Raw genomic sequence first — 25,574 nt, 5'->3', positions numbered from 1 at the left:
GGATTTCTCGATTGCTTGTCACTGCCACACTATAAACAACAAATATAGGCATGCATGTTGTCAAACAAAACTTGTTCGGCAACTCAGAACAAGCAATACATAAACAAAGAGTTAAAATTCATGGCAGACTTGAAGGGAAAAAGGCTGTGGGGAAAGAGAAAGGGAGAGGAACTAACTGAATAGCTCGACCAAAGAGCCAGCACAAACTGAATGGCCTCCTCCTGTGCTGTGTCATTCTATGATATAGGCAGTAATTGAACTGAGGACCAATATTTGATCCTGCAGAAAATCAAATCATCATAAGGCCCTAATTCAGTTACAATCTATTATAATCATTGATATCTGTTATCTGATGTGTATTGACAGTACAATTGAGTTCCAGAATTTGGCTTTGATCTCAAATTCAGATGTGATACGGATTATCAGATATAAATTCTTCAAATTATTTTTGAAAACAAAATCTTGCCATCTTAATAAATTCATACTTTTTGCCAGGTTCATTACTCTTAAGACAGTTACTTGGAGGTCTCTTACAGTATCACACACTTTTTTATGCTTCAGTTATAACCCCCAGTGGGAAGCATCAAGCCTCAATTTGCTTTCTGTCCCAGATCACAAAGTTACAATATGAGGAGTAGTTTGGATTTCTGTTGATCCAAATTTTAGCTTCAGATTTGAGAACTAATCGAGAAAGTCTGAATTTTGGATAAGAATTGTCTTCAAAGCATCTAAATTTAAACTTCAGCTGATCAATTATCAGAACACATTCTGGTGATAAAGTAACTCACACACTTCCACTTTTTAGAGATGTTGCCCTTATTTCATACTGTACAAATCTTTTTGTAATAGTGTACTAATTATTCTTCTATATTATGATTTCCTAGATAAAATTCAGGATTTAAATATGAAATCTTATTCCTTATTACAGATCATCTTGGAATTCGATTTCTTTCATATCCAGCCATTTATAGGTTGTTATCGAGATCATCTAAAAATTTATGATGGTTCCAATTCTCACTCACCAATCCTTAAAGGACCATCTTGTGGCAAACTGGCTCCAGCAGTGATCTCTTCCGAACATAAATTATTAATTGCATTTTTCTCAGGCCGACACAAACACACTCAGGGATTCAGTGCTAAGTATAGATTCGGTAATACCTTGCTATAATAATTGGCGTGCTGTTCTCAATTTATTTATATATATATATATATAGATATATATAAAATTGAAAAATTCACATGTATTTCAGCATGTTGCTTATTTCTTTCATTTTATAGTTAAATGTGGGGAAATGTTGATCGCTTCACCAACCAAAACTATAGATAAATTTATATACGAAGGTTCCAGGAATCCAAATGAAGTGTCAAATTGTTTTTGGCTGGTCCAGGCACATAAAGGACATAAGGTATGAATGTAACACATTGAAACATAGTAATGCAATCTTATATTTGAGAATAAATATATGTTATTGTTGTTTATGACATGCAGAAAAAACAATGGGGTATGTTTTCAGCTGCTAACTCTGATATTCGGTGGTAAAAGGGTCAGAAAACTGAAAAAAAAAGTATTGGCAGCCTGAACTGGAAGTTCCACTCTATGAAAAGAGAACTTATTAGCACTCATATTCTGGTATTATTTTAATGTCTACTGATTAATAGTACCAACTAAGGGCTCATTAATGGCTAATTGGTTCTAATTTACATTGGTGCAATAAATTCTCTAACAGTGCTTGGTGTTCCAAACATAATTTCTAGTTATTGTATCTGCTGCAATATGTATTGCAATGTATTGCTGCTGAGACAGAAGGAAGAATGAAGGCTTCCTACAAACCACTTGAATCAACCACCATGTGTACAGGCCAAGAATCGGCTATCTGTTTTCAATAGATTACCAGTATAGAAAAAGGCTGAGGCTATCCAAGGAGGTGATTACAAGACCTGTGCCATTTCCTGTGGCAGTCACAATAGTGAAGAGGAGTGGGGCGAGTGACTTAGGTACACAAAGCCATGTTACAGGTACCTTCTACATTGTATGGTATAGGTTAATGCATATTGTCCCAGGAGTTTGTTCATTTATACACCAAACCAATGATATTAAGTTCACCTCATGGGAGGAGGATTTGACAGCTGATTGCTAGAGATGATGAGCTAGGGTTGAAATATAGCTGACGATCTTCAGTCACCTCAAAGTTGAAGTGCATCTATGATTTTATGCAGTACCATAAGGCCCATGCCCAGATTGGAGTGCCGGTCTTTGACTTTAGGAATGCTGAAGCAGTGACTCAGGTGCCTATAATGCTTTGGCAATTGCCTCATGCTTAACCCTCAGGGTTTTCTGAATTCTGCATAACATTGCTATTGATAGAGCCACCAGTATCCATTTACAAGATTGCAAGATAATTACAGATCCATCCAGAGAGATCCTTATGTCCTCCCATTGTAGAGCATGTCCACGAGTAATAGTGGTTTTCTAGAGCATAGAAAAATAACTACTGCAATTCCTCCTGCAGGGCGATCTGCAATCTTTCTCCTAATGAGTCAATGTGACCATTGTGACTTCCTGTACATGTCACCACAGGCTCCCATAGTTGCATTCAATTCGTCAGCCAGGCCCAAATCATGACAAATAATTTTGTGTTCAAGGTGTTCATTACAGACTCAACAGGGTAATTCTAGTGCAACGCTATATAAATGACAGGTTCAGCAAGAACTCCAAATTCATTGTTAGAAATAAAGGGAAAAAACAATTGGATAGCATTTGAATTTGCTGCCTGTCACAAAACTGACATAGCAGATCAGCCTCCCGTAAGGCATGTAATATTTGTACCTTGTATCGGTTGTGATTCATTTTTAAATACATTTACTGAGTAACACCACTGGAGATTTATTCGCTGCCCACAATAACACTCCAAGGCACTAAGATGCCTCCAGTGTGAGTCACAAATACACTTCATGGGTGTTATTTTGGTGAAAGGGTGAAAACAGGCACTAAATGGGTGCTGTGCTAATAAGACACGCCTGTTTAAAAGTCTGATTTTAGCATGCAATTCTGGGCCTAATTGTGATTACCATAATTTGAACTTGCCTGGAGGTGCTAAAACACACACCTTTCAGATTTAGCATTCAAACACTGAATAGAAGCAATGTTTATGGAGCAGCATATGTGGGCTCCACACATCCACTTCCACTGAAGGTGTGGAGGAGTAAGGTGGCTGGCACACAATGACACATTTCAGAATACAAACGCAAAATACTGCTGGTGCTGGAATAAAAACAGAAAATGCTGGAAATCTCAGCAGGTGAGGCAGCACTGGTGGAGAGGAAGCAGAGTTAACTTTTCGGGTCGATGACCCTTCGTCAGTACTGGAGAGTGTTCGGAAAGAACACATTCTTAACAAGCACTGAAAGGGGAGGGGAAGAAAGAACAAAAGGGAAGGTCTGTGATGGATTGGAAGACAGGAGAGATTAGAGAGACAAAAGGGATGATGGCCCAAATTCAAATGGTAATGCCAGGAGATAGAAAAACATTAGTCGAGAGAGGGGGTGAATGACGGGATAATGACCAACTGCCATTAGAGACCAGGGGAAAAAAAGAAAGAAAGAAACTGGCTCTGAGGGGGGTTGGGTGGGAGAAAGGGAGCCAAAGATTGGCAGTGGTTACGCTCTGAAATTTCAATTTGGGTTTGTTAATTCTTATTCAGCTGGTCGCTGTTAGTTCAAGCGCTATTCCCCAAAATGTCATGCAGCCTCTATTTTGCTGTGTTCCAAAACTTGAGAGTCCATTTTTAACAATAGAAAGAGGACATTCTTTCTGATGTCACAGCAAAGTGCTCTTTGGACCCCTCTGCCTCTCCACTTCCATCTCTTTTGTTCGTCCTTCAATATTTTGTGTAGTGAGTTAATTGATGATTGATGAGACTGATTTTTGCCAGGAATAAGCGTCCACTGAGTGAACAATGGATCCCCGATACATCAGATTTAGGATCTTGATTTTTCAGGTGAGACTGCCTCAGCTGGCATTTACATTCAGCATCAGCAAAGTGACAGGCCTCATAGTAGGAGGTGCCTTCACAAATGTTTTTTCCCCATGCTTTTTTATCTTGAGCAAGTTGTTCCCACGTATGGATGTCTATTTTGCACTGCTTCAGAGTCACTTTTAAGCAGTCTTTATAATCTCTTTTGTTGTCCATCACAAAATTGTTTCCCAGTTGTCAATGATCCATAAAAGATCTTCAGCATAAGAGATTCGCACCACATGGCCTTACCAGCATAGCTGTGTAAGTCAGCTCCTTAGGTGAAAATGATTAAATGTGGCATGTATATGTTGTCCAAGTTTCACAGGCATAAAGCAAAGTTATCAGAATTATAACCTTGTATACTTTGGGCTTGGTCTGCAGGCTGATACTGCTCTTGGCCCAGATGTGCTCATGGAATTTGCCAAATGCTAAGGTGGCTTTGATGATTCTGCAGGATGCTTCTGTATCAATATAGACTTCTAATTACATGCTAATCCATGTATGTGAATTGGTCCACAGCCTGAAGTGCATGGTGACTGATCGTGATGATAAGTAGTATGTAATCCTTGCCTGGTGCTGGTTGGAAGAGTATCAGCATTTTTAAAAAGTTGATAGTGATGCCATATTGCAGATAAACTGTTGCAAGTTCGTTCATGATTGTTGGCATATCATCCTGGGAGTGGGCCGTGAGAACACAGTCATCAACAATAAGAGTTTATGAACAAGTTCTTCCAGCATCTTTGTTTTAGCTTGTTGTCTTCTAAGGTTAAAGAACTGCTCTTCAGTTCTAAGTCTGATCTTGACTCAGATTTTGCGATTATTGAAAGCCACAGGAAGCAAAGCAACAAAACACTGAAGAATGATGGTGCAAGAACACGTCCTTACTTGACACCATTCATTCCAGGGAAGGGAATGGAATTGTCCTCAACTTCTATTACTCTATTGACTATTTAAATGAATTTGTCTGGATACCCAAACTTGGAGAAGATATTCCAGAAACCTTCTCTACTGACAGTGTTGAATGCTTATGTCACGTCAATAAAGGCACAGTAGAGGTCTACTTCTGCTCTCTATATTTTTCTTGGTGCAATTTTTATGGCTGTGAAGATCGTATCAGTTGTGCCTCTTCCCTTTCTGAACCTATGTTGACTGGTATAATTTTTTTAGCAATGTGTATAAGCATCACTCTTGCAAGGATCTTTCCAGCAATGATGTACAGAGTTTCCACGGTGATTTTCACAGATAAAACAATTTGCCTTTCCCTTGTAGATGTGGGAAATTGAAGCATCTTTGAACTACTCGGGGATCTTTTCTGAGCGCCAAATAGATTGAAGTAGTTTGTTGAGGCATTTGATTAAGCAATCGCCACTAGCTTTGAATATCTCAGCTGCTTTCTCATTTGAGAACAGCCAGATAACCTATGCAGTCTCTGAGATAGTATGTTCTTTTGCAAGGTTATCATTGATGGCAGCTGGTTGATAGCCACATCACTGATAATTAATTCCTTATTTAGAAGGTTTTGGCAAAGATCAGCCCTTGTTTCCAGGATCTGATTTTTTTGTCTGTGTGAAGAGTGGTTTAATCAATGCTCATAAAATAGGGGTTGAGCAATGAGAAGGTGGGCCATATACTGTCTTAAACATATTATGGAAGTTCTTCATGTCATTCTGGTCAGTATAGGACTCCAATTCATCTGTCTTTTGCTCCACCAGGTGTCACACGTACTCCTTTGTTTGATTTGGACTTGTTTATAAATGTCATAAGCTTAATTCTTCTCGGTTGATGATTTGCCCTTTATCCGTGATAAGTGCATGTTTTGTGTTTTTCAGCTCAGCTTTTTATGTCATCATTTTCATCAACCAGGCCTGATGGTTACGAACAGTTTGGCCCAAGACTTCCAAAGCTGCATTATGGACTGCGTCTCTAAAACAGTTCCAGTCAGCTTCAGTGTCACCAGAAGCTGTATTTACAGTGATCAAATGGTTTTGAATAACTAGAGTTTTTGGCTTGAGCAAACAGACTTGATTGAATGTGCTCAGATTTAACTTCTTGGGTGCTTTTTCTATCCTGGGGCCTTCGAGGAGGTTAAATGTGAATATTGAGTTTTGTACGAATGAGACGATGGTCTGTCCAACAGACCTCTCATTGCTTTGGTGATCTTGACATTTTTTATGTTAATTTTCCTGATCAAGATGTAATCAATCAAATGCCAATGTTTGGAACGAAGGCGTACCCAAGATGTCTTGTTCTTATTTGGCAACTGGTAGATGATACTACTGCGTTCGGCAGATTTCCTTAGGAGCAGGAGGCTTTTGCTATTGTAATTTCCAATGTCATGTTTGCCAATGAGGCTGCACCAAGATTCATCATATGACCCGGCACAAGCATTGAAGTTGTTCAGGATGATGAGTTTGCAATTCTTCGGTACCTGAGAGTTACAGCAATCTAGATCTTCATAGAACTTGTTTTTGATTTTGTCTGGGTTGAGCAAGGTTGGTGCATGAGTGCAGAATTTGGTGGTATGACATTTCCCAGTAAGTGCCAATCTTATTGTCATCAGGTGGTCACAGATACCTTTTGGGAAAGTTCTCAAGTTTGACTGCGATACTGGACTTGTTAGCAAAACCAACACCAACCTCACAATAATCCTCTTTGGGCTGGCCACTCCAGAAGAAAATAAAATCAGGTCCAGTTTCCTAAATTGGGACCAACGTCAGCAAGGCAAGTATCACCTAGTGCTGCAATGCCTATTTTATATTTGTTTAGATCTCTGGCAATCAGTGCAGTTCTGCTTTCAGGTCTATCAGTGGAATCACCTTCTTTGAGTGGTTGAACAAGCATCAATGCTGAGAGGGAGAGATTTCGTTCTTGATGTCAGATGTTTTCGACCATACAAATGGGTTTCCCATCAGCTGTGGCTTGCTGACCAAGGAACATGTTGAGAAGCAGGCAGTTTTTAGAGCACCTTTTCTAGCCCTTTCCTCATGCCATGGAGGTGAGCAGTGATGTCCTAGTAAAAGCTGTGTACCGGGGGTTGCCGAACTCCACTGCCACTTCATTCAGTGAAGAACGACCTTATGCTCTGAGCCGCCTTTGAGCAGATCTGCAACTACAGCTTCCAGTGTAACATCACCTGCTGCTTTGCTGGTCGCCCATCACCGCAGAGCTGTTGGAATGAAGTCATTGAAGGTAATGATGAGAAGGAAGGAGATATGAGATGAATAGCACTTGCTCGTGGGATTGATTTCAGAGAGAAAAATTTCTGCAGTGTTTGCCTCACTCTCTTTGCTCCCTACAGCTGAATCCAGTGGGCTGCAGTGGATGGCCAGCAGTATCTGACACACCCACATCAAAGACCTGAGCTTTCCAGAAAGCCTTGCTGTTGTGCTTTCTAGCCAGAGAAGTTAGTATAGCTCCCAGTCTGCTTAATTTGGCACAGCAGTCATCATGCACCAACGCTGATTTGATGCCAGCGCTGCCATTTTGGAGCTACAGCCTACACCTCTTAACCTACCACAGCGGAACACGCGTTCAACAGCATGAATGACCCCCCACCAATGCTATTTAAAGGGAACATCAGCTACTTACAGGTTAGTTGCTGGATTATTTCTTCTGGCTGTTGCTGCAATTCTACATATTTTGAGTGCCTTTCCATACTTGTTAAAAGGTTCAGTAATCTACAGGGAGTGGTCTGGCTGGTGTTAATGTACTTTTTTCGTGACTTAACAGTTTGTGTACAAACCAGTTGCTTCCAGACATGGGTGGCTAGTAAGACTTCCTCTTGGTACTGAGCATAACTTGGAGAATAAGCAAAGGCGGTACAATGCAGGACAAGCTGCTGGAAGAGGGGGAGAAGGGTTCTTGGCAGGAAGCCATATTCACCTTAGTGGGGTAGAAATTGCCCTCCGCCAGAAACGGGGCGCACCTACCCTTTTTCGAAGTGTTCTTTTTTCCAGCGGGGCAGAAGTGGAAGCAGCATCGCTAGCGGGGCGGAAGTGGGAGCGGGACCCAGTGCCCGCAGCTGTCAGTCATCCAGCGCTGCGCTGATGAATTCATTGTGCTGGCACGTCATAACGTCTCTCCCCTTCAGTTAAAGGGGAGAGCTGCTGCAAACGCTGCAGATATTTTAGTTAGGTCTACTGGGCCACCAGGGAGGGTTTCGGCCGGGCCAGCAGCCTGGCACCTAAGAAGGGCCACCCGTTCTTCAGTGCAAATTCACCATGCATTTCCGAATGATAATTGTTTCATATGCAACAAATCACATTTGCACACTTATACTATCCGATACAAGCCACTCTCGGGCTTTCAAGTTATCTTATCAAAAGATTGTAGCTTTCTGGAGATCTTTGCTCATCTCCCACTGAATGGTCCCGATGTTTTAGGTACTGGCCAGGCTATCAATGCAGTTTTCTTAAAAGATTCACAGGCAAGGACACAAATGTCTCCAAGAAAAAGCTATCAATTTGGTAGTATAATTTTCCTGTTTCCATCTGCATTGTAATTACCATTCTATCTCATTCCTTGGAGGAACTTCACTGTTGAGTAGAATATTTAAGATAGAAAACATAGATCAAACATTCTCGCTTGGTGCAATTATATCTGCCATTGTCTGCAGATAACTTCTTAAAACTGCTGGATCTCTTGCTACACCATCATTATTAACTTTAAATAAAACATTCCCATCAGGGAAACAGCATTTTTAGATTACAAAAACCCAGTAAATTACATGCTATTTCTCTTTGTTCTTTCTTCAGATAACTTTTCAAATGACTAAAAATTACTGAATATAACTGGAGAAAAATTAGTTTTCACATTTAAACAAATCAAATCAAACTGCTTTGGAAATTGCTATAGGAAGAGCAATTCCAAGACTAAGGGCTAGACTTTCCACTTTTTTGCATCGATACCACCCACTTAACGTCCATTTGAACACTGAGATGAGGTATAATGCCCAGATAGCGCCCATTTAGGCACAAAATGGAAAATAACGTCCACTTATCACTCACTTATCGCCCAGCATGTACTTAACGCCGAGAAATAATAATACCGCCTGCCCACTATTTTTTGGTGTAAAGATCAGAATGGGCGAAACTAACGGCCAAAATATCGGCACGACTTTTGGCACTTTGCACACCTATCATCGAAAATATTTATCGCCGAAAAAACTACTGTGAAAAAGTTGCTCTCACCGGAACTAATCACAGCAGTATGGATGCCATTTTGTAAATTGCAGGTCGCTTCATTTAAAAGGCTGCTTCAACCTCTGGGAAGTTTTGATGGACTTTGGAGTTCTTTTAAGGTGATTTGAACATCTGAACAAGCATCTTATCATACTGTGGATGATTGGAATTTAGTTTAGGTGTTTGAGTGGGAAAAATTATTGTTTCTGAACAATAGGTATAATACTGATACTTATTGTAATGGGACGTGTCATTTCTCAGCCTCTCTGTCTTGATGACTATGCACATGCTGCAGACTAGAGATGGCAGAAGGTATATTCAACTGCATTGTGTGCTCAATTTAAGACATGCCAGACTGTTGAGGAGGACGAGACCTTACACCCCACACACTTACAGGGAGAAGTGATCTTACCTGAACTTGTCTGATAACACGTGCCTTAGGAGACTGCGCTTCCGCAAAGAGGTTACCAGCTCATCAGAGGAGATCTGCAGCCTGCCAGCAACATCAGGACCGCACTGTCCATCGAGGTCAAGGTCACTGCAGTACTTTCCTTCTAAGCATCGGGTTCCTTTCAGGCCTCAGCTGGCGACATTTGCACTATATCTCAGCATGCCACACATTGCTGCATTCGACAGGTCACTGAAGCTCTTTACGCATGCAGGATGGACTTTATCATCTTCCCTATCACCAGGGAGGCTCAGACTGAGAGTGTTATGTATATAAACCTGTAAATACCATGTCTAACCACCAGATGGCGTATCCCCTGGAGTCCCAAGGGATCCCACAATCCCTTGGGAGCACCTGTATATAAGGAGGCCTCACAGGCTTGAGAGACACTCTGAGATCTGTAATAAAGGACTATGGTCACACCTTACTTTGAGCTTGCAGTATCTAGTCTGACTCTTTATTCAAGACTTAACAACTGGTGACGAGATAGAAATGATGAATCCACCGCAACAATGCGGAGAACCGTGGGCATCCTGGGGACATTTTTGGAGGGAGATGATTGGGAAACCTTCGTGGAGCAACTAGACCAATACTTCGTGGCCAACGAGCTGAAGGAGAAGCGAACACTGCCAAACACAGGGCGATCCTCCTCACTGTTTGCAGGGCACCAACGTATGGCCTCATGAAAAATATGCTCGCTCCAGTGAAACACTCAGACAAGTCGTACGATGAGTTGTACGCACTGGTCCAGGAGCATCTAAACCCGAAGGAAAGCATTCTGATGGCGAGGTATCGGTTCTACACGTACAAGAGGTCTGAAGGCCAGGAAGTGGCGAGCTACATCATCGAGCTAAGACGTCTTGCAGCACATTGCGAGTTTGAACGACACTTGGAGCATCTGCTCAGGGACTTCTTTGTACTTGGCATTGGCCATGAAGTAATACTTCGCAAACTTTTGACTGTAGAGACCCCAACCTTGGGTAAAGCCATAGCGATAGCCCAGGCGTTGATCGCCACCAGTGACAATACCAAACAAATTTCTCAGCACACGAGTGCTGCTGCAAGTACTGTGAACAAAGTAATGTTTTTGAATCGAAATGTACAGGGCAGGACTTGCACTGCTGTAGCTGCATGTCCGCAGATGACTCGGAGTCCACCACCAAGGGTGGTGAATACAAGGCCATTAACACCTTGTTGGCGCTGCGGGGGTGATCATCGTTTCCATTCATAACGTTTCAAAGGATACGTTTGCAAGGGCTGTGGAACAATGGGACACCTCCAACGTATGTGCATGCGAGCTACTAATCCTGCAAACCACCATGTTGCAGAGGAGGACAGATCCAGGGTGGATCACGACGAACCAGAGCCTCAGACCAAGGAGGCAGAGGTATATGGGGTGCATACATTTACCACAAAGTGTCCCCCGATAATGCTGAAGGTTGAATTAAATGGACTCCTGGTGTCCATGGAGCTGGACACGGGCGCAAGCCAGTCCATAATGAGCAAAAAGACTTTCGATAAATTGTGGTGCAGCAAGGTCTCAAGGCCAGTCCTGACTCCCATTCGTACGAAACTGCAAATGTACACAAAGGAACTGATTTCCGTAAATGGCAGTGCTACCGTAAAGGTCTCCTAGGATGGAGCGGTGCACGAGTTACCACTCTGGGTGGTACCGGGTGATGGCCCCACGTTGTTCGGCAGGAGCTGCCTGGGAATGATACGCTGGAACTGGAACGACGTCCGAGCGCTTTCGTCCGTCGACGACACCTCATGTGCCCAGGTCCTAAGCAAGTTCCCCTCGCTGTTCGAACCAGGCATCAGGAAGTTCCAAGGAGCAAAAGTGCAGATCCATTTGATTCCGCGGGCGCGTCCCATCCATCACAAGGCGAGAGCGGTGCCTTACATCATGAGAGAGAGGGTGGGGATCGAACTGGATAAGCTGCAACGAGAGGGCATCATTTCGCCGATCTAATTCAATAAGTGGGCCAGTCCGATTGTTCCAGTCCTCAAGGGAGACGGCACCGTCAGTTACTTTGTAATCACCACAGATTCTATCAATCATTTCTCAGTGCAGGATCAGTACCCGCTACCAAAGGCAGACGACCTATTTGCGATGCTGGCAGGAGTGAAAACGTTCACGAAGCTGGACTTGACCTCGGCCTATATGACGCAGGAGCTGGAGGAATCATCGAAAGGCCTCACCTGCATCAACATGCACAAAGGTCTCTTCATTTACAACAGATGCCCGTTTGGGATTCAATCGGCCGCAGCGATATTCCAGAGGAACATGGAAAGCTTGCTGAAGTCAGTCCCGCGCACCGTGGTCTTCCAGGACGACATCTTGGTTACAGGTCGGGACACCGTCGAGCACCTGCAAAACCTGGAGGAGGTTCCTAGTCGGCTTAATCGTGTGGGGCTCAGGCTAAAATGCTCGAAGTGCGTTTTCCTGGTGCCTGAAGTGGAGTTCCTGAGGAGAAGAATCGTGGCGAACGGCATCAGGCCCACCGATTCGAAGACGGAGGCAATCAAGAACACACCGAGACCACAGGTCGTTTTTCCGACTCCGGAACTATTTTGGTAACTTCTTACCGGCTCTTAGCACATTGTTAGAACCCATGCACCCTTTACTGTGTAAAGGAGAAGAATGGGTATGGGGTAAAAGCCAAGGAAATGCCTTTGAGAAAGCCAGGAATCTGTTATGTTCAAACAAATTGCTTGTGTTGTACGATCCATGTAAGTGTTTGGTACTAGCATGTGATGCGTCGTCATACGGGGTCAGGTGTGTATTGCAACAAGCTAATGAATTTGGGAAATTGTAACCAGTTGGTTTTGCATCCAGAAGTCTGTCGAAGGCGAGAGGGCCTACAGTATGATCAAAAAAGAAGCGTTAAGTGTGTGTTTACGGGGTAAAGAAAATGCATCAATATCTGTTTGGGCTCAAATTTGAATTGGAAACTGACGATAAGCCGCTTATATCCCTCTTTTCTGAAAGCAAGGGGATAAATACGAATGCATCGGCCTGCATCCAGAGATGGGCGCTCACGTCCGCATACAACTACGCCATCCGCCACAGGCCAGGCACAGAAAACTGTGCCGATGCTCTCAGTAGGCTGCCATTGCCCACCACAGCGGTGGAGATGGCACAGCCCGCAGATTTAGTTATGGTAATGGAAGCATTCGAGAGTGAGCAAATCATCTGTTAACGCCCGACAGATTAGAACCTGGACGAGCCAGGACCCCTTACTGTCCTTAGTAAAAAAAACTGTGTGCTCCACGGGAGTTGGTCTAGTGTCCCATTAGAGATGCAGGAAGAAACAAAGCCGTGCCAGCAGCGCAAAGATGAAATGTCTATACAGGCAGACTGCCTCCTATGGGGCAATCGGGTAGTGGTGCCAAAAAAGGGCAGGGACACTTTCATCAGTGATCTCCACAGCATCGTAATGATGAAAGCGATAGCCAGATCCCACATGTGGTGGCCCGGTATCGATGCAGACTTAGAGTCCTGCGTGCACAAATGTAACACACATTCACAGTTAAGCAATGCACTGAGTTTATGGTCCTGGCCCTCCAAACCGTGGTCCAGGGTTCATGTCGACTATGCAGGCCCATTCTTGGGAATAATGTTCCTAGTGTTGTAGATGCGTACTCCAAATGGATTGAATGTGTGATAATGCTGGGAAGCACATCCGCTGCCACCATTGAAAGCCTACGGGCCATGTTTGTCACTCATGGCCTGCCTGATGTCCTTGTAAGGGACAATGGGCCGTGCTTTACCAGTGCTGAGTTCAAGGAGTTCATGACCCGCAATGGGATTAAACATGTCACATCTGCCCCGTTTAAACCAGCGTCCAATGGTCAGGCAGAACGAGCAGTTCAAACAATCAAGCAGAGCTTGAAAAGGGTAACTGAAGGCTCACCGCAGACTCGCTTATCCAGAGTCCTGCTTAGTTACCACACAAGACCCCACTCGCTCACTGGGGTCCCTCCCGCTGAACTGCTCATGAAAAGGGCACTTAAGACAAGGCTTTCGTTAGTACACCCTGAACTACACGATCAGGTAGAGAGCAGGCGGCTTCAACAGAATACATATCTTGATCGCGCAAATGTGTCACATGAAATTGAGATAAATGATCCTGTATTTTTGTTGAACTATGGACAAGGTCCCAAGAGGCTTCCTGGTACTGTTTTGGCCAAAGAACGGAGTAGGGTGTTTGTGGTAAAACTCTCAAATGGACTCACCTGAGGATACACTTGGACCAAACCAAATTCAGATTTACGGACTATCCAGAACAACCCACAATAGACTCCGCCTTTTTCGACCCTCCAACTCTCACACCAGTGGCAACCGACCTAGCGGTTGACCACGAAGCAGAACCCATCACCAGCAGCAGCCCAGCAGGACTCACCACTCCCAGCAGCCCAGCAAGACCAGCTGCGCAGCAAGGCCAGCTGCGCAGCAGCCCAGTGAAGGCCCCACAAACAACTCACCAAAACCAGCATTTGCACCAAGACGATCAACCAGGGAAAGGAAGGCCCCAAATCGACTCACATTGTATGTAGTTACACTATTGACTTTGACGGGGAGTGTTTTATGTGTGTAAACCTGTAAATACCATGTCTAACCACCAGAGGGCTTATCCCCTGGAATCCCAAGGGATCCCACAATCCCTTGGACTACAGTCACACCTTACTTTGAGCTTGCAGTATCTAGTCTGACTCTTTATTCAAGACTTAACAGAGGAGGCTCTAGAATTCTACTGAATTGGTAACTTCTCCAAGGTGCAGTGAGCAATAGACTGTTCGCACATCGCCATGCGGGCACCTTTTCAGGATGCAGAGTTTCTTTGGAACCAAAATGGATTCCAGTCCCTGAATGTGCAACTCATTGTCGACCACCAGCAAATTATTATGGCAGTAAATGCAAAATTTCCGGGCAGCATCCATGATACTCACATCCTGCGTGAGAGAGCTGTATCTAACATGTTTACCAATCAGCCACAAGGCCAATGCTGGATGCTTGGTGATAAAGGATGTGGCATAACACCCAGACAGAAGCCGAGAAGCGATACAATGAGAGCCACAGAGCCAAACGCAATATCGTCAAGAAAACCATTGGAGTTCTTAAGCAGCGTTTTAGATGCCTGGAACACTCAGGAGGCGAGCTACAATACCATCCTGGGCAGGTTGCTCAATTCGTGGTGGTGTGCTCCATGCTGCACAACTTGGCTATCAGGAGGGGACAAGAATTGCCAGAAGGGACTGCCGGTCCACTTCAGGAGAGCGAGGATGAGGAGGTGGACACTGACCTCGGCCCAGATAATCAGGCTGACGATGAAACCATGCCCCCGCCCTCCGCTAGACCGCAGGAAAGGGCCTGTGTGCCTACATAGCTGCAAGACTCTTACGTTAGCTGCTCATAAATGAGCGCTTTGCTTGAAATAACGGTGGTATTTACAAAGTGGCAACACTGCTGTGTCTGCAGCTCGTGTATCAATGGTGTGCATTACCTTGGTGACAGTTAAAGTTTAAGTTGATTCAAGTTAAGTTTAATTATCCCCTTTCATGTTAAGGAATCGCCAGTGTGTAACGGTGCAGCTATCTGAGACAATGCACAAGGTTATGTTAAATAAAAAACATTTAATGAGAACATTTGTCTGAAATCATAATTATAACTGTAAAAAAACACCCCACCCACCCCCCAAACAAATTGATAACATTTATATCATTCATGAAATATTTCACATTTCCAACCACACTTCATAAACATCGAACACAAATGCAAAAAAAACAAGGTGACCCCTAACCTCCCAAAAAAATAGCAGCAACAACATAAACATACTGTGAGCAAGACAACACCTGCAGCCATGCACCTCACTTTCCGTCCCCATCCCCCCTTCTCCCCACCTTTACCCCTTCCCCTCCTGACTCCAAGCCGCCTGGCTGAGGAGCTCCTCAGGCGCTGCTTCATTGGGAGGATGACGGCAGAACCGTTGCTTGGTCGGATACGGGAGAGGATGGTCCCAAGGTGGGAACGTGCTCCGAGCCAGAAGCAAGATCTTCGTCTTGGCTCTCGTGTGTCGTTGGCAATGGGGGTGCAGAACCTCGGGGTCCAGTGCCGCGCTCCCAGACCACTGGGAGTCCTCTGGCACCAGTGTTCCTGGCTATCACCTCCAGGGTCTCCGCCATCCGCGGCACGTACTTGCACATGGTGGCGGACATGCTGGCCATCTGTTGAGATATGCCCCCCATTGTCTGTAGGATCTGCTGACCTATGTCAAACACTTGTCCAGGAGGAGTGATCATGTCGCCACTCAGATCTGTTGCTCATGGAGCAGACCTGCTGCCTCGAACCACCCTCCACGTGGTCGGCGCTGTCCTGCAGACACCTCAGGTGCCCTGCGGCAAGGTGCTTGGGCCCGGTACCTCCATGGTGGAGGAGGGAATGGCCGCAGGAGCACTAGATTTCATGGGTGTTGACTGCATTATGAAGCTTGGCGATGCAGGCTCTTCGAAGTCTGCACTCTATCCATGGAGAAAGCACCCAACAGATCCATGGGCGAGAATCGGGGCTCCTCAGCACCAGATGTACCATCGTCCGCTGACTCCGGCCCCGCGCCCCCAGCTTCTGGACTCAGTGGTGTTGCATGGGGCCGCGTTGCTGGCTGAGCTACTAAACATAAATGAGGTTATTAAAGGAGAAGTGGGTGGTAGGGTCACAAGGTGATTCCAACGTTACACACAGCATAATATTATCTGAATGTTGACAGATTAGGAAAAGTAATGTGCAACGAGACCTGGTGTCATGGTACATCAGTCATTGAAAGTTGGCATGCAGGTACAGCAGTCGGTGAAGAAGGCAAATGGCATGTTGGCCTTCATAGCGAGAGGATTTGAGTATAGGAGCAGGGATGTCTTACTGCAGTTGTACAGGGCCTTGGTGAGGCCACACCTTGAATATTGTGTACAGTTTTGGTCTCCTAATCTGAGGAATGACATTCTTGCTATTGAGGGAGTACAGCGAAGGTTCACCAGACTGACTCCCGGGATGGCAGGACTGACATGAAGAAAGACTGGATCGACTAGGCTTATATTCACTAGAATTCAGAAGAATGAGAGGGGATCGCAGAAAAGCATATAAAATTCTGACGGGATTGGACAGGTTAGATGCAGGAAGAATGTTCCCAATGTTGGGGAAGTCCAGAACCAGGGGTCACAGTCTAAGGATAAAGGGTAAGCCATTAGGACCAAGATGAGGAGAAACTTCTTCACTCAGAGAATTGTGAACCTGTGGAAATCTCTACCACAGAAAGTTGTTGAGGTCAGTTCGTTAGATATATTCAAAAGGGAGTTAGATGTGGCCCTTATGGCTAAAGGGATCAAGGGGTATGGAGAGAAAGCAGGAATGGGGTACTGAAGTTGCATGATCAGCCATGATCATATTGAATGGTGGTGCAGGTTCGATGGGCCGAATGGCCTACTCCTGCACCTATTTTCTATGTTTCATATGCACGACAAAAGCACCACCGCTATCAAAATCATCACAGTCATCACATTTCATGACCATGACCAAATTCTTCATTGCAACGATTCCCATGAGGCTATCATTATTTAGAGAACACTTTTATCAATCATATATTATTGGTCGGATATGAATGGGTGTGACATCTATTAACTTTACATCACGCAATGGTATATACTTTACTCACGTGGCATTACATCAGGATCTGCAGCTGCATGCGTGGCCGACCTGGCATGGCTCCCCACTAGTGCCAGCACCCGCTCCTCGACGTTCGCCTCTGCTCGGCCCTATTCCTCAAAAGTTTCTTCTGTAAAAGGTAATACCAGCACGACATGGTATGAGATCATTGCATGAGATCATTGCTAAGTACTGTCACAGAGACTGATACAACACATAACCGACAGATGTACTCATGATTATTATTATAATTATCATTCTTTACTTAAAGACGTACACCGTAAATGCAGGCTTTGAGTAAAACATTCCCGGTATAAGTGCAAGACATCACATCTGATTTTAATCAATCATTATACTTACAAATCAAATTGTATAAATATATAAGTAAATGTAAATAAATGTAATACCTACTCTGGCAGATCTGACAAGGTCGTTCCGGCGCTTGCGGCACTGATTGCCCTCATGCACCTTGTTGGTCGCCGACGAGACCACCTCGGCTATCCAGGTCCATATCCTCTGGTAGATCTTTGGGGTGGGCTTCCCTTGCCCACCCTGGGTCAGTTGACCCCAGTGTGACTCCACCTCCTGCAAGAGGGAGGCATTTGTCTCATCGGAGAATCTCCTCGCTCGTTTGCATCCTCCCAATTGTTCCTCTCCCACCTCACTGCTTTTGCCAGCGTCAGTCTCCACAGCGTGCTGGATCATCTGTATCCATTCCATTTTAAATATTATTTTCTCGACAGAAACTCAGTGGCAACAACATTCTTTGTATTCAGCAGGCCTTTTGCTGCTGGTAAATCTCCCTCCTGCCTCCCAAAACAGCCAAACAAGTACACAACACACCCACACACGCTTTCAGTCCCTCTCTGCTCCGTCTCCTGTTCTGCACATGTATTGATGACCCCTGACCTCCTGAAACGCGGGAAATGACTGTTGCCATGCCGTTATGGACGGCGACACTTTACGGCAGAAGATCAAAAATATTTAATGCTCGCTCGCGGTAATGGCCATTTTATAAAATGGAAAGTTGGGGTTTTGAAATGGGCGATAATCCGGCGATCTCAAAACCCTTATTTACCACCAACGCTGGAAATAACGCCCATTTTTGGACAATCTGCACAATAAGGGAAAGTCTAGCCCTAAATCTTAGACTGAAGCTTAATTAAAAGTTAATCAAGTCGAGGTCTGTCCGTCTTGAAGGAGCATAGTGGCCTAGACGGTGGCAGAGATAGCAGCCCACCAAGGCACTTTTTCCTCATACGAGAGTTTTGGATGGCCCTAACTTCTGGTTAGGCAGCGGGCCCTCGACAGCTGTTACTGTAACTTTAGCAGGTGTCCTAAGGATATTGATCCCAAGCAGTCCTGGCATGGGTGCGTACTTGCTCCCACGGAGTGTCTTTGGAGACATAGACCTCCAGTGCATTATGGACCAACAGTTGGAGGCCGTTCAAATAGAGAGTCTTGAAGCACGGGTAGTTGAAGTAGTTCCCCACCACCCCTGGTGCACTAGAAGATGTCATGGAGCTTTTGCGCAAAGGCATTCGGGCCTTCGGTAGGGCCCGGTTTAGTGCTAGTTAGGAGCTAGTGGAAGTGATGCCCTCCTCCCCTCGTGTTTGGCATAATTCTAACTCAGTATCCTCTATTATGCCCCCCACCAGAATGTCCGGTTCCATTTTTTGTTTTAATTCTGTGGAACACGCATCCTGGAGGACCTGTTTAAGGTTGTCCCCTCCTAGTTCCGGATGGGTAATCTTAAAAATCCTCCTGAGGTTGAGAGGACTGTTGTCTATATTCACTGCTCCCAGATTAGCTTTTAGCGCCCGTTGTTGTGGTAGTGCTTTCTACCTCGCTACTTGCGGTCGAGGAGGGTTGCTCACCTTCCAGGTCTCGGTCAGCTGGCGCTTTGGCTCGTGTGCTGCCTTAGCTCAGGTGACCACATGCACCGATAGCACCTCACCTGCCTCGCCATCCTTGTACGGAGCAGGGGGAGCAGAGGGAGTGAGGTCCTCAGCTATGTTGTCTCAGCAAAGACTGGGAACTGTCGATTTGATTTTGGGCACAGCTGCCACTAATGCCCGCTATTAGTTGATTTGTGCCTGAAGCTGTTGGATTTTTGCTAAACAAGGAGTCTGATCTGTCTCCGGGGAGGTGATGGTTTGGTGCCAGTTTAGTTCCCTTGCATCTTCTAACTCCTCGCTCAACCTGGTATTTTCTGTCTGTAGTTCAATATTTTGGTCTAGTATTTGATCTAGTTTCTTTTGTGTACAATGTGCTTTGTCATAACTCTTTTGCTCCCAGCGTAGCTGGTTGTGAAGATCAGAAATGTTTTCCTGCCAACCATCATTTTGTTTTTGCAGCTGGTCTATCTTTTCTTTTAACTTTTCGCATTTATCTTAACAGCACACGTATTCCATAAGTTAATTTATTTTGGCCTTTTTTCAGCTTAAGTTTGTTTTTTCTGGACATCCTCAGAGAGTCTGTCAATAATATAATCATAGTCCCTGTTACTATCTTGTAGGGTTTTTAGAATGCCTGTTGCTGCAGACATGCCGACCTTTTCTGCAAGGCTTTATATTAACAGTTCCCGGTGATATGCCAACGCCATTGTCTTTCTGGTTTTACTTTTTAACGCGCTCTTTTCTGCTCCCTTCTTTCAGGGAGTCCCCTACTCAGTCTAAGTGACGATCATACGTAGTCGACTAAGTCTTTCCAGCCCACCAACCCAGAACCTTACAACTCCCAACACTTTGAGTCCCACTTCTGACACCACTAAGATTTGGATCACAGGTCACACATAGATTACCCAAAGGGTCTTAGGAGTTGTAAGGCATTTTATTAAAGAGGTACAATTTAAGCATAATCAGATACAACACGTGATTAAGATAGATATAGTAGACATACAACCCTTGACAGATGAGAACGATCTACGGCCGCGGAATGGATGGACGTTGAGGCAGAACGTTGGTCTGTGAACAGATCCCGAGCTGGTGGAGGTGTTAGGCCGAAGCAAGCATCGGGGATCCATCTCAGAGGTTTGAGCTTGACCAAGGTGTTAGGCCGAAACCCACATGAGATCCATCTTGAGGAAACTCTCTCCTCAGTCTGCCTATTTCTCTCGGTTGCCTATTTTTATACCTTATTTCGGTGGGCTGGTGGATACAGTAAATCAATCATTTTTTACCCATACAATCATCCAATCACAGGGGAAATGGTACCTATTGTGATATATTCACAGAACACAAGCACACACAACTTCCTAAAATGAATGCAGCTTCGGAAGTCTCCTGGTTCTTGTAAGCTGACTGTTTATTCCCTTTAGTTGCCGTAACACAGTATGTCCACATCCACAGTGTGGAGCGACAACATTACAAGCTTGTAGACATTACACTTCTCCCTCCTTAATGAAGAAGTTATTATAACAAATATCATACATAACAAAGGATATAGACTTCATTTTGCCATATTTACAATTTTAACTTAACCACTTGTTTTCTGTTTCGAAGAGGATACCTTCGCTCTCGAATAGAATCTTTCAAACATGGTGTCGAATTTACACTCATTCGAGGCTCATCCTGAAGAATGTTTTCCTCCGAGGGATTTCCTTGATTTTCATTTGAACTCACTATAACTTCAGACTGTTTGTTTTCCTGACTCGAACTCAGACTTAAATTCTGATTTTCTCTTGGATTTGTTTCCAGTACACTAGATGTAGGATATGCTACTGGTATATCAAAACTATCTGATGAGTCAGAAATAATTGAATCATTCCCACCTTCAACTCCTTCCATGTCTGTAGGTAAAATATCAATGTGAACAAACCTAACCTGTTCATTATCAATCATCTTGACCAAATATGTGCGAGGACCACATATCTTCACTACTCTTCCTAGTAACCACTTTACCTATTTATGATGGTTCTTCACTCTCATCTTCTAACTTAATTTCACACTTCTCTCTTTTACTCTACCTCTATCATGATTCTCTTTCTGTCTTAATTGTGTCTCTTCTACGGACTGTGCCAAATTTGGTTTTAACAACGAAAATCTGGTTCGCAGCTGTCGTTTGAGAAACAACTCTGCTGGTGTTCTACCAGTAGTTGTGTGAGGAGTATTACGATACGTAATTAGAAAATTAGCCAATTTGTGATCTAATGACAACTGTCGTTTCTTTGGATTTGGATCCAACACTTGTTTTATGAGGGAACGTTTTACAATGTGTACAGTGCGCTCTGCTGCACCATTCGAAGCAGGGTGGTACGGTGGAACCTTGGTATGTTTCACAACATTTTTGCTCATGAACTGTGCAAATTCGTCTGAACAAAATTGTGGTCCATTATCAGAAACAATTTCTTATGGAAGGCCAAATGAAGAAAATAAACTTTGCAAAATGACCAATGTTTTAATTGTTGTTATTTTCCACATTGGAAACACCTCTACCCACTTTGAATGGCTATCAATCACAATGAACAATTGTTGTCCTTCTAGCTCAGCAATATCAATATGTAGCCTTTGCCACACCCTGGGTGGCCATTTCCATGGCTGTAATGGTACTGATCGTAGTTGCTTGCTTACCGATTGACATGTCGTACACTGACTCATGATGTACTCTATATCTTTATCAAGACCTGGCCACCATATATAACTACGCGCAAAACTCTTGGTCAAGCACATTCCCAGGTGCTGGTCATGGCGGTTTCCTAATAATTTGGACCTGAATTTATTTCGTATAACCACTCTTGCACCCCACATGATACAATCTTTATCGACTGATAATTCATTCCTACGAATGAAGAATGGATAAATATATTTGTCTGTTACATGGTTTGTGTTATATATGTAAACCTGTAATTACCATGTCTAACCACCAGAGGGCCTATCCCCTGGAGTCCCAAGGGATCCCACAATCACTTGGGAGCACCTGTATATAAGGAGGCCTCACAGGCTGGAGAGGCACTCTGAGATCTGTAATAAAGGACTATGGTCGCACTTACTTTGAGCTTGCAGTATCTAGTCTGACTCCTTATCCAAGACATAACAACTTGCGACGAGGATGGGATGACGAACCCCAACACAACAATGCAGAGAACTGTGGGCATCCTGGAGAAATTTTCGGAGGGAGATGATTGGGAAACATTCATGGAGCGACTCGACCAGTACTTCGTGGCCAATGAGCTGGAAGGAGAAACGAACGCTGCCAAACGAAGGGTGATCCTCCTCAACCTTTGCGGGGCACCAACGTATGGCCTCATGAAAAACTTGCTCGCTCCAACAAAACCCACAGACAAGTCGTACGATGAGTTGTGCACACTGGTCCAGGAGCATCTAAACCCGAAGGAAAGCGTTCTGATGGCGAGGTATTGGTTCTACACGTACAAGAGGTCTGAAGGCCAGGAAGTGGCTAGCTACGTCGCTGAGCTAAGGCACCTTGCAGCACATTGCGAATTTGAAGGACACTTGGAGCATATGCTCAGGGACTTCTTTTTACTTGGCATTGGCCATGAAGTAATACTTCGCAAACTTTTGACTGTAGAGGCCCCAACCTTGAGTAAAACCATAGCGATAGCCCAGGCGTTTATCTCCACCAGTGACAATACCAAACAAATTTCCCAGCACACTAGTGCTGCTGCAAGTACTGTGAACAAAGTAATGTTGTTTTTGAATCGAAATGTACAGGGCAGAACTTACACGCCTGTAACTGCACGTCCGCAGATGACTCAGTCCGCCATCAAGGGTGGTGAATACAAGGCAATTAACATCTTGTTGGCGCTGCAGGGGTGATCATCGATTCCATTCATGATGCTTCAAAGGATATGTTTACAAGGGCTGTGTAACAATGGGACACCTCCAACGTATGTGCAGGCGAGCTGCAAACCCTGCTAATCCTGCAAACCACCATGTTGCAGAGGAGGACAGATCCACGGTGGATCATGACGAACCAGAGTCTCAGACCAAGGAGGCAGAGGTGGGGTGCACAGATTTACCACAAAGAGTCCCCGATAATGCTGAAGGTTGAATGAAATGGACTCCCAGTGTCCATGGAGCTGGACACGGGCGCAAGCCAGTCAATGAGTAAAACAACTTTCGATAAGTTGTGGTGCAGCAAGGCTTCAAGGCCAGTCCTGACTCCCATTCATACCAAACTTAGAAGGTACACAAAGGAACTGATTCTCGTAATTGGCAGTGCTACCTTAAAGATCTCCTACAATGGAGCAGTGCACGATTTACCACTCTGGGTGGTACTGGGCGATGGCCCCACTCTGTTCGGCAGGAGCTGGCTGGGAAAGATACGCTGGAACTGGGATGACGTCTGAGCGTTTTCGTCCATCGATGACATCTCATGTGCCCAGGTCCTAAGCAAGTTCCCCTCGCTGTTCGAACCAGGCATCAGGAAGTTCCAAGGAGCAAAAGTGCAGATTCATTTGATTCCGGGGGCGCGAACCATCCATCTCAAGGCGAGAGCGGTACCTTACATGATGAGAGAGAGGGTGGAGATCGAGCTGGACAGGCTACAACGAGAGGGCATCATTTCGCCAATTGAATTCAATGACTGGGCCAGTCTGATTGTTCCAGTCCTCAAGGGAGACGGCACCGTCAGAATCTGGTGATTACAAAGTAACTATCAGTCGTTTCTCACTGCAGGATCAGTACCTGCTACCAAAGGCAGACGACCTATTTGCGATGCTGGCGAGAGGGAAAATGTTCACGAAGCTGGACTTGACCCCGGCCTACATGACGCAAGAGCTGGAGGAATCTTTGAAAGGCCACACCTGCATCAAAGGTCTTTTCGTTTACAACAGATGCCCGTTTGGGATTCGATTGGCCGCGGCGGTATTCCAGAGGAACATGGAAAGCTTGCTGAAGTCGTTCCCGCACACCGTGGTCTTCGAGGACGACATCTTGGTTACAGGTCAGTACACCATCGAGCAACTGCAGAACCTGGAGGAGGTTCTTAGTCGGCTTAATCGTGTGCGGCTCAGGCGAAAATGCTCAAAGTGCGTTTTCCTGGCGCCTGAAGTGGAGTTCCTGGAGGAGAAAAATCGCAGCGGACGGTATCAGGCCCACCGGTTCGAAGACAGAGGCAATCACCAAGAGCACAGAACATGACGGAGTTGTGGTCATTTCGAGGACTCCTGAACTATTTTGGTAACTTCTTACTGGGTCTTAGCACATTGTTAGAACCCTTGTACTCTACTGCGTAAAGGAGATGAATGGGTATGGGGTAAAAGCCAAGAAAATGCCTTTGAGAAAGCTAGGAAGCTGTTATGTTCAAACAAATTGCTTGTGTTGTACGATCCATGTAAATGTTTGGTACTAGCATATGATGCGTCGTCGTACGGGGTCGGGTGTGTATTGCAGCAAGCTAATGAATTTGGGAAATTGCAACCAGTTGCTTATGCATCCAGAGGTCTGTCCAAGGCCGAGAAGGCCTACAGTATGATCGAAAAAGAAGCATTAGTGTGTGTTTAAGGGGTAAAGAAAATGCATCAATATCTGCTTGAGCTCAAATTTGAATTGGAAACCGACCATAAACCGCTTATATCCCTCTTTTCTGAAAATAAGGGGTTAAATACGAATGCATCGGCCCGCATCCAGAGATGGGTGCTCTCGTTGTCTGCATATAACTACGCCATCTGCCACAGGCCAGGCACAGAAAACTGCCGATGCTCTCAGTAGGCTACCATTGCCCACCCCGGGGGTGGAGATGGCAAAGCCTGCAGATTTAGTTATGGTAATGGAAGCATTCGAGAGTGAGCAATCACCCGTTACCGCCTGACAGATTTGAACCTGGACGAGCCAGGACCCCTTACTGTCCTTAGTAAAAAACTGTGTGCTCCATGGGAGTTGGTCTAGTGTCCCGTTAGAGATGCAGGAAGAAATAAAGCTGTACCAGCGGTGTAAAGATGAAATGTCTTTACAGGCAGAATGCCTCCTATGGGGTAATCGGGTAGTTGTGTCAAAAAAAGGCAGGTATACTTTCATTAGTGATCTCCACAGTACCCACCCAGGCATTGTAATGATGAAAGTGATAGCCAGATCCCACATGTGGTGGCCCGGTAGCGATGGAGACTTAGAGCCCTATGTGCACAAATGTAATACACGTTCCCAGTTAAGCAATGCACCCAGGGAGGCACCACTAAGTTTATGGTCTTGGCCCTCCAAACCGTGGTCTAGGATTTATGGCGACTATGCAGGCCCATTCTTGGGGAAAAATGTTTTTAGTGGTTGTAGATGCAT

The 25,574-nt window shown here is 44.8% G+C and overlaps 1 protein-coding gene across 14 annotated transcripts in view; it reads left to right on the top strand.

The window, feature by feature from the left end:
• The window catches only part of LOC139279420 (hatching enzyme 1.2-like), a 330,762-nt gene that overhangs the window by 241,887 nt on the left and 63,301 nt on the right, over nucleotides 1–25,574 (top strand). For 10 of the 14 annotated variants that reach the window (XM_070898533.1, XM_070898539.1, XM_070898536.1 and 7 more), the window contains 2 exons: nucleotides 929–1,151; nucleotides 1,279–1,406. In XM_070898533.1, coding sequence (XP_070754634.1) covers nucleotides 929–1,151; nucleotides 1,279–1,406 — 351 coding nt within the window. Of the gene's footprint in view, nucleotides 1–928; nucleotides 1,152–1,278; nucleotides 1,407–1,887; nucleotides 1,990–5,845; nucleotides 7,064–25,574 lie in introns of those variants that run through there. The other 4 variants (XM_070898538.1, XM_070898541.1, XM_070898543.1 and 1 more) reach the window with 4 other exon arrangements.

The sequence above is a fragment of the Pristiophorus japonicus genome, chromosome 14 (genome assembly GCF_044704955.1).
Source record: "Pristiophorus japonicus isolate sPriJap1 chromosome 14, sPriJap1.hap1, whole genome shotgun sequence".
Lineage (NCBI taxonomy): Eukaryota > Metazoa > Chordata > Chondrichthyes > Pristiophoridae > Pristiophorus > Pristiophorus japonicus.
Note: the sequence above shows the minus strand (reverse complement) of the source record. Positions and strands in the feature narration are given on the sequence as shown.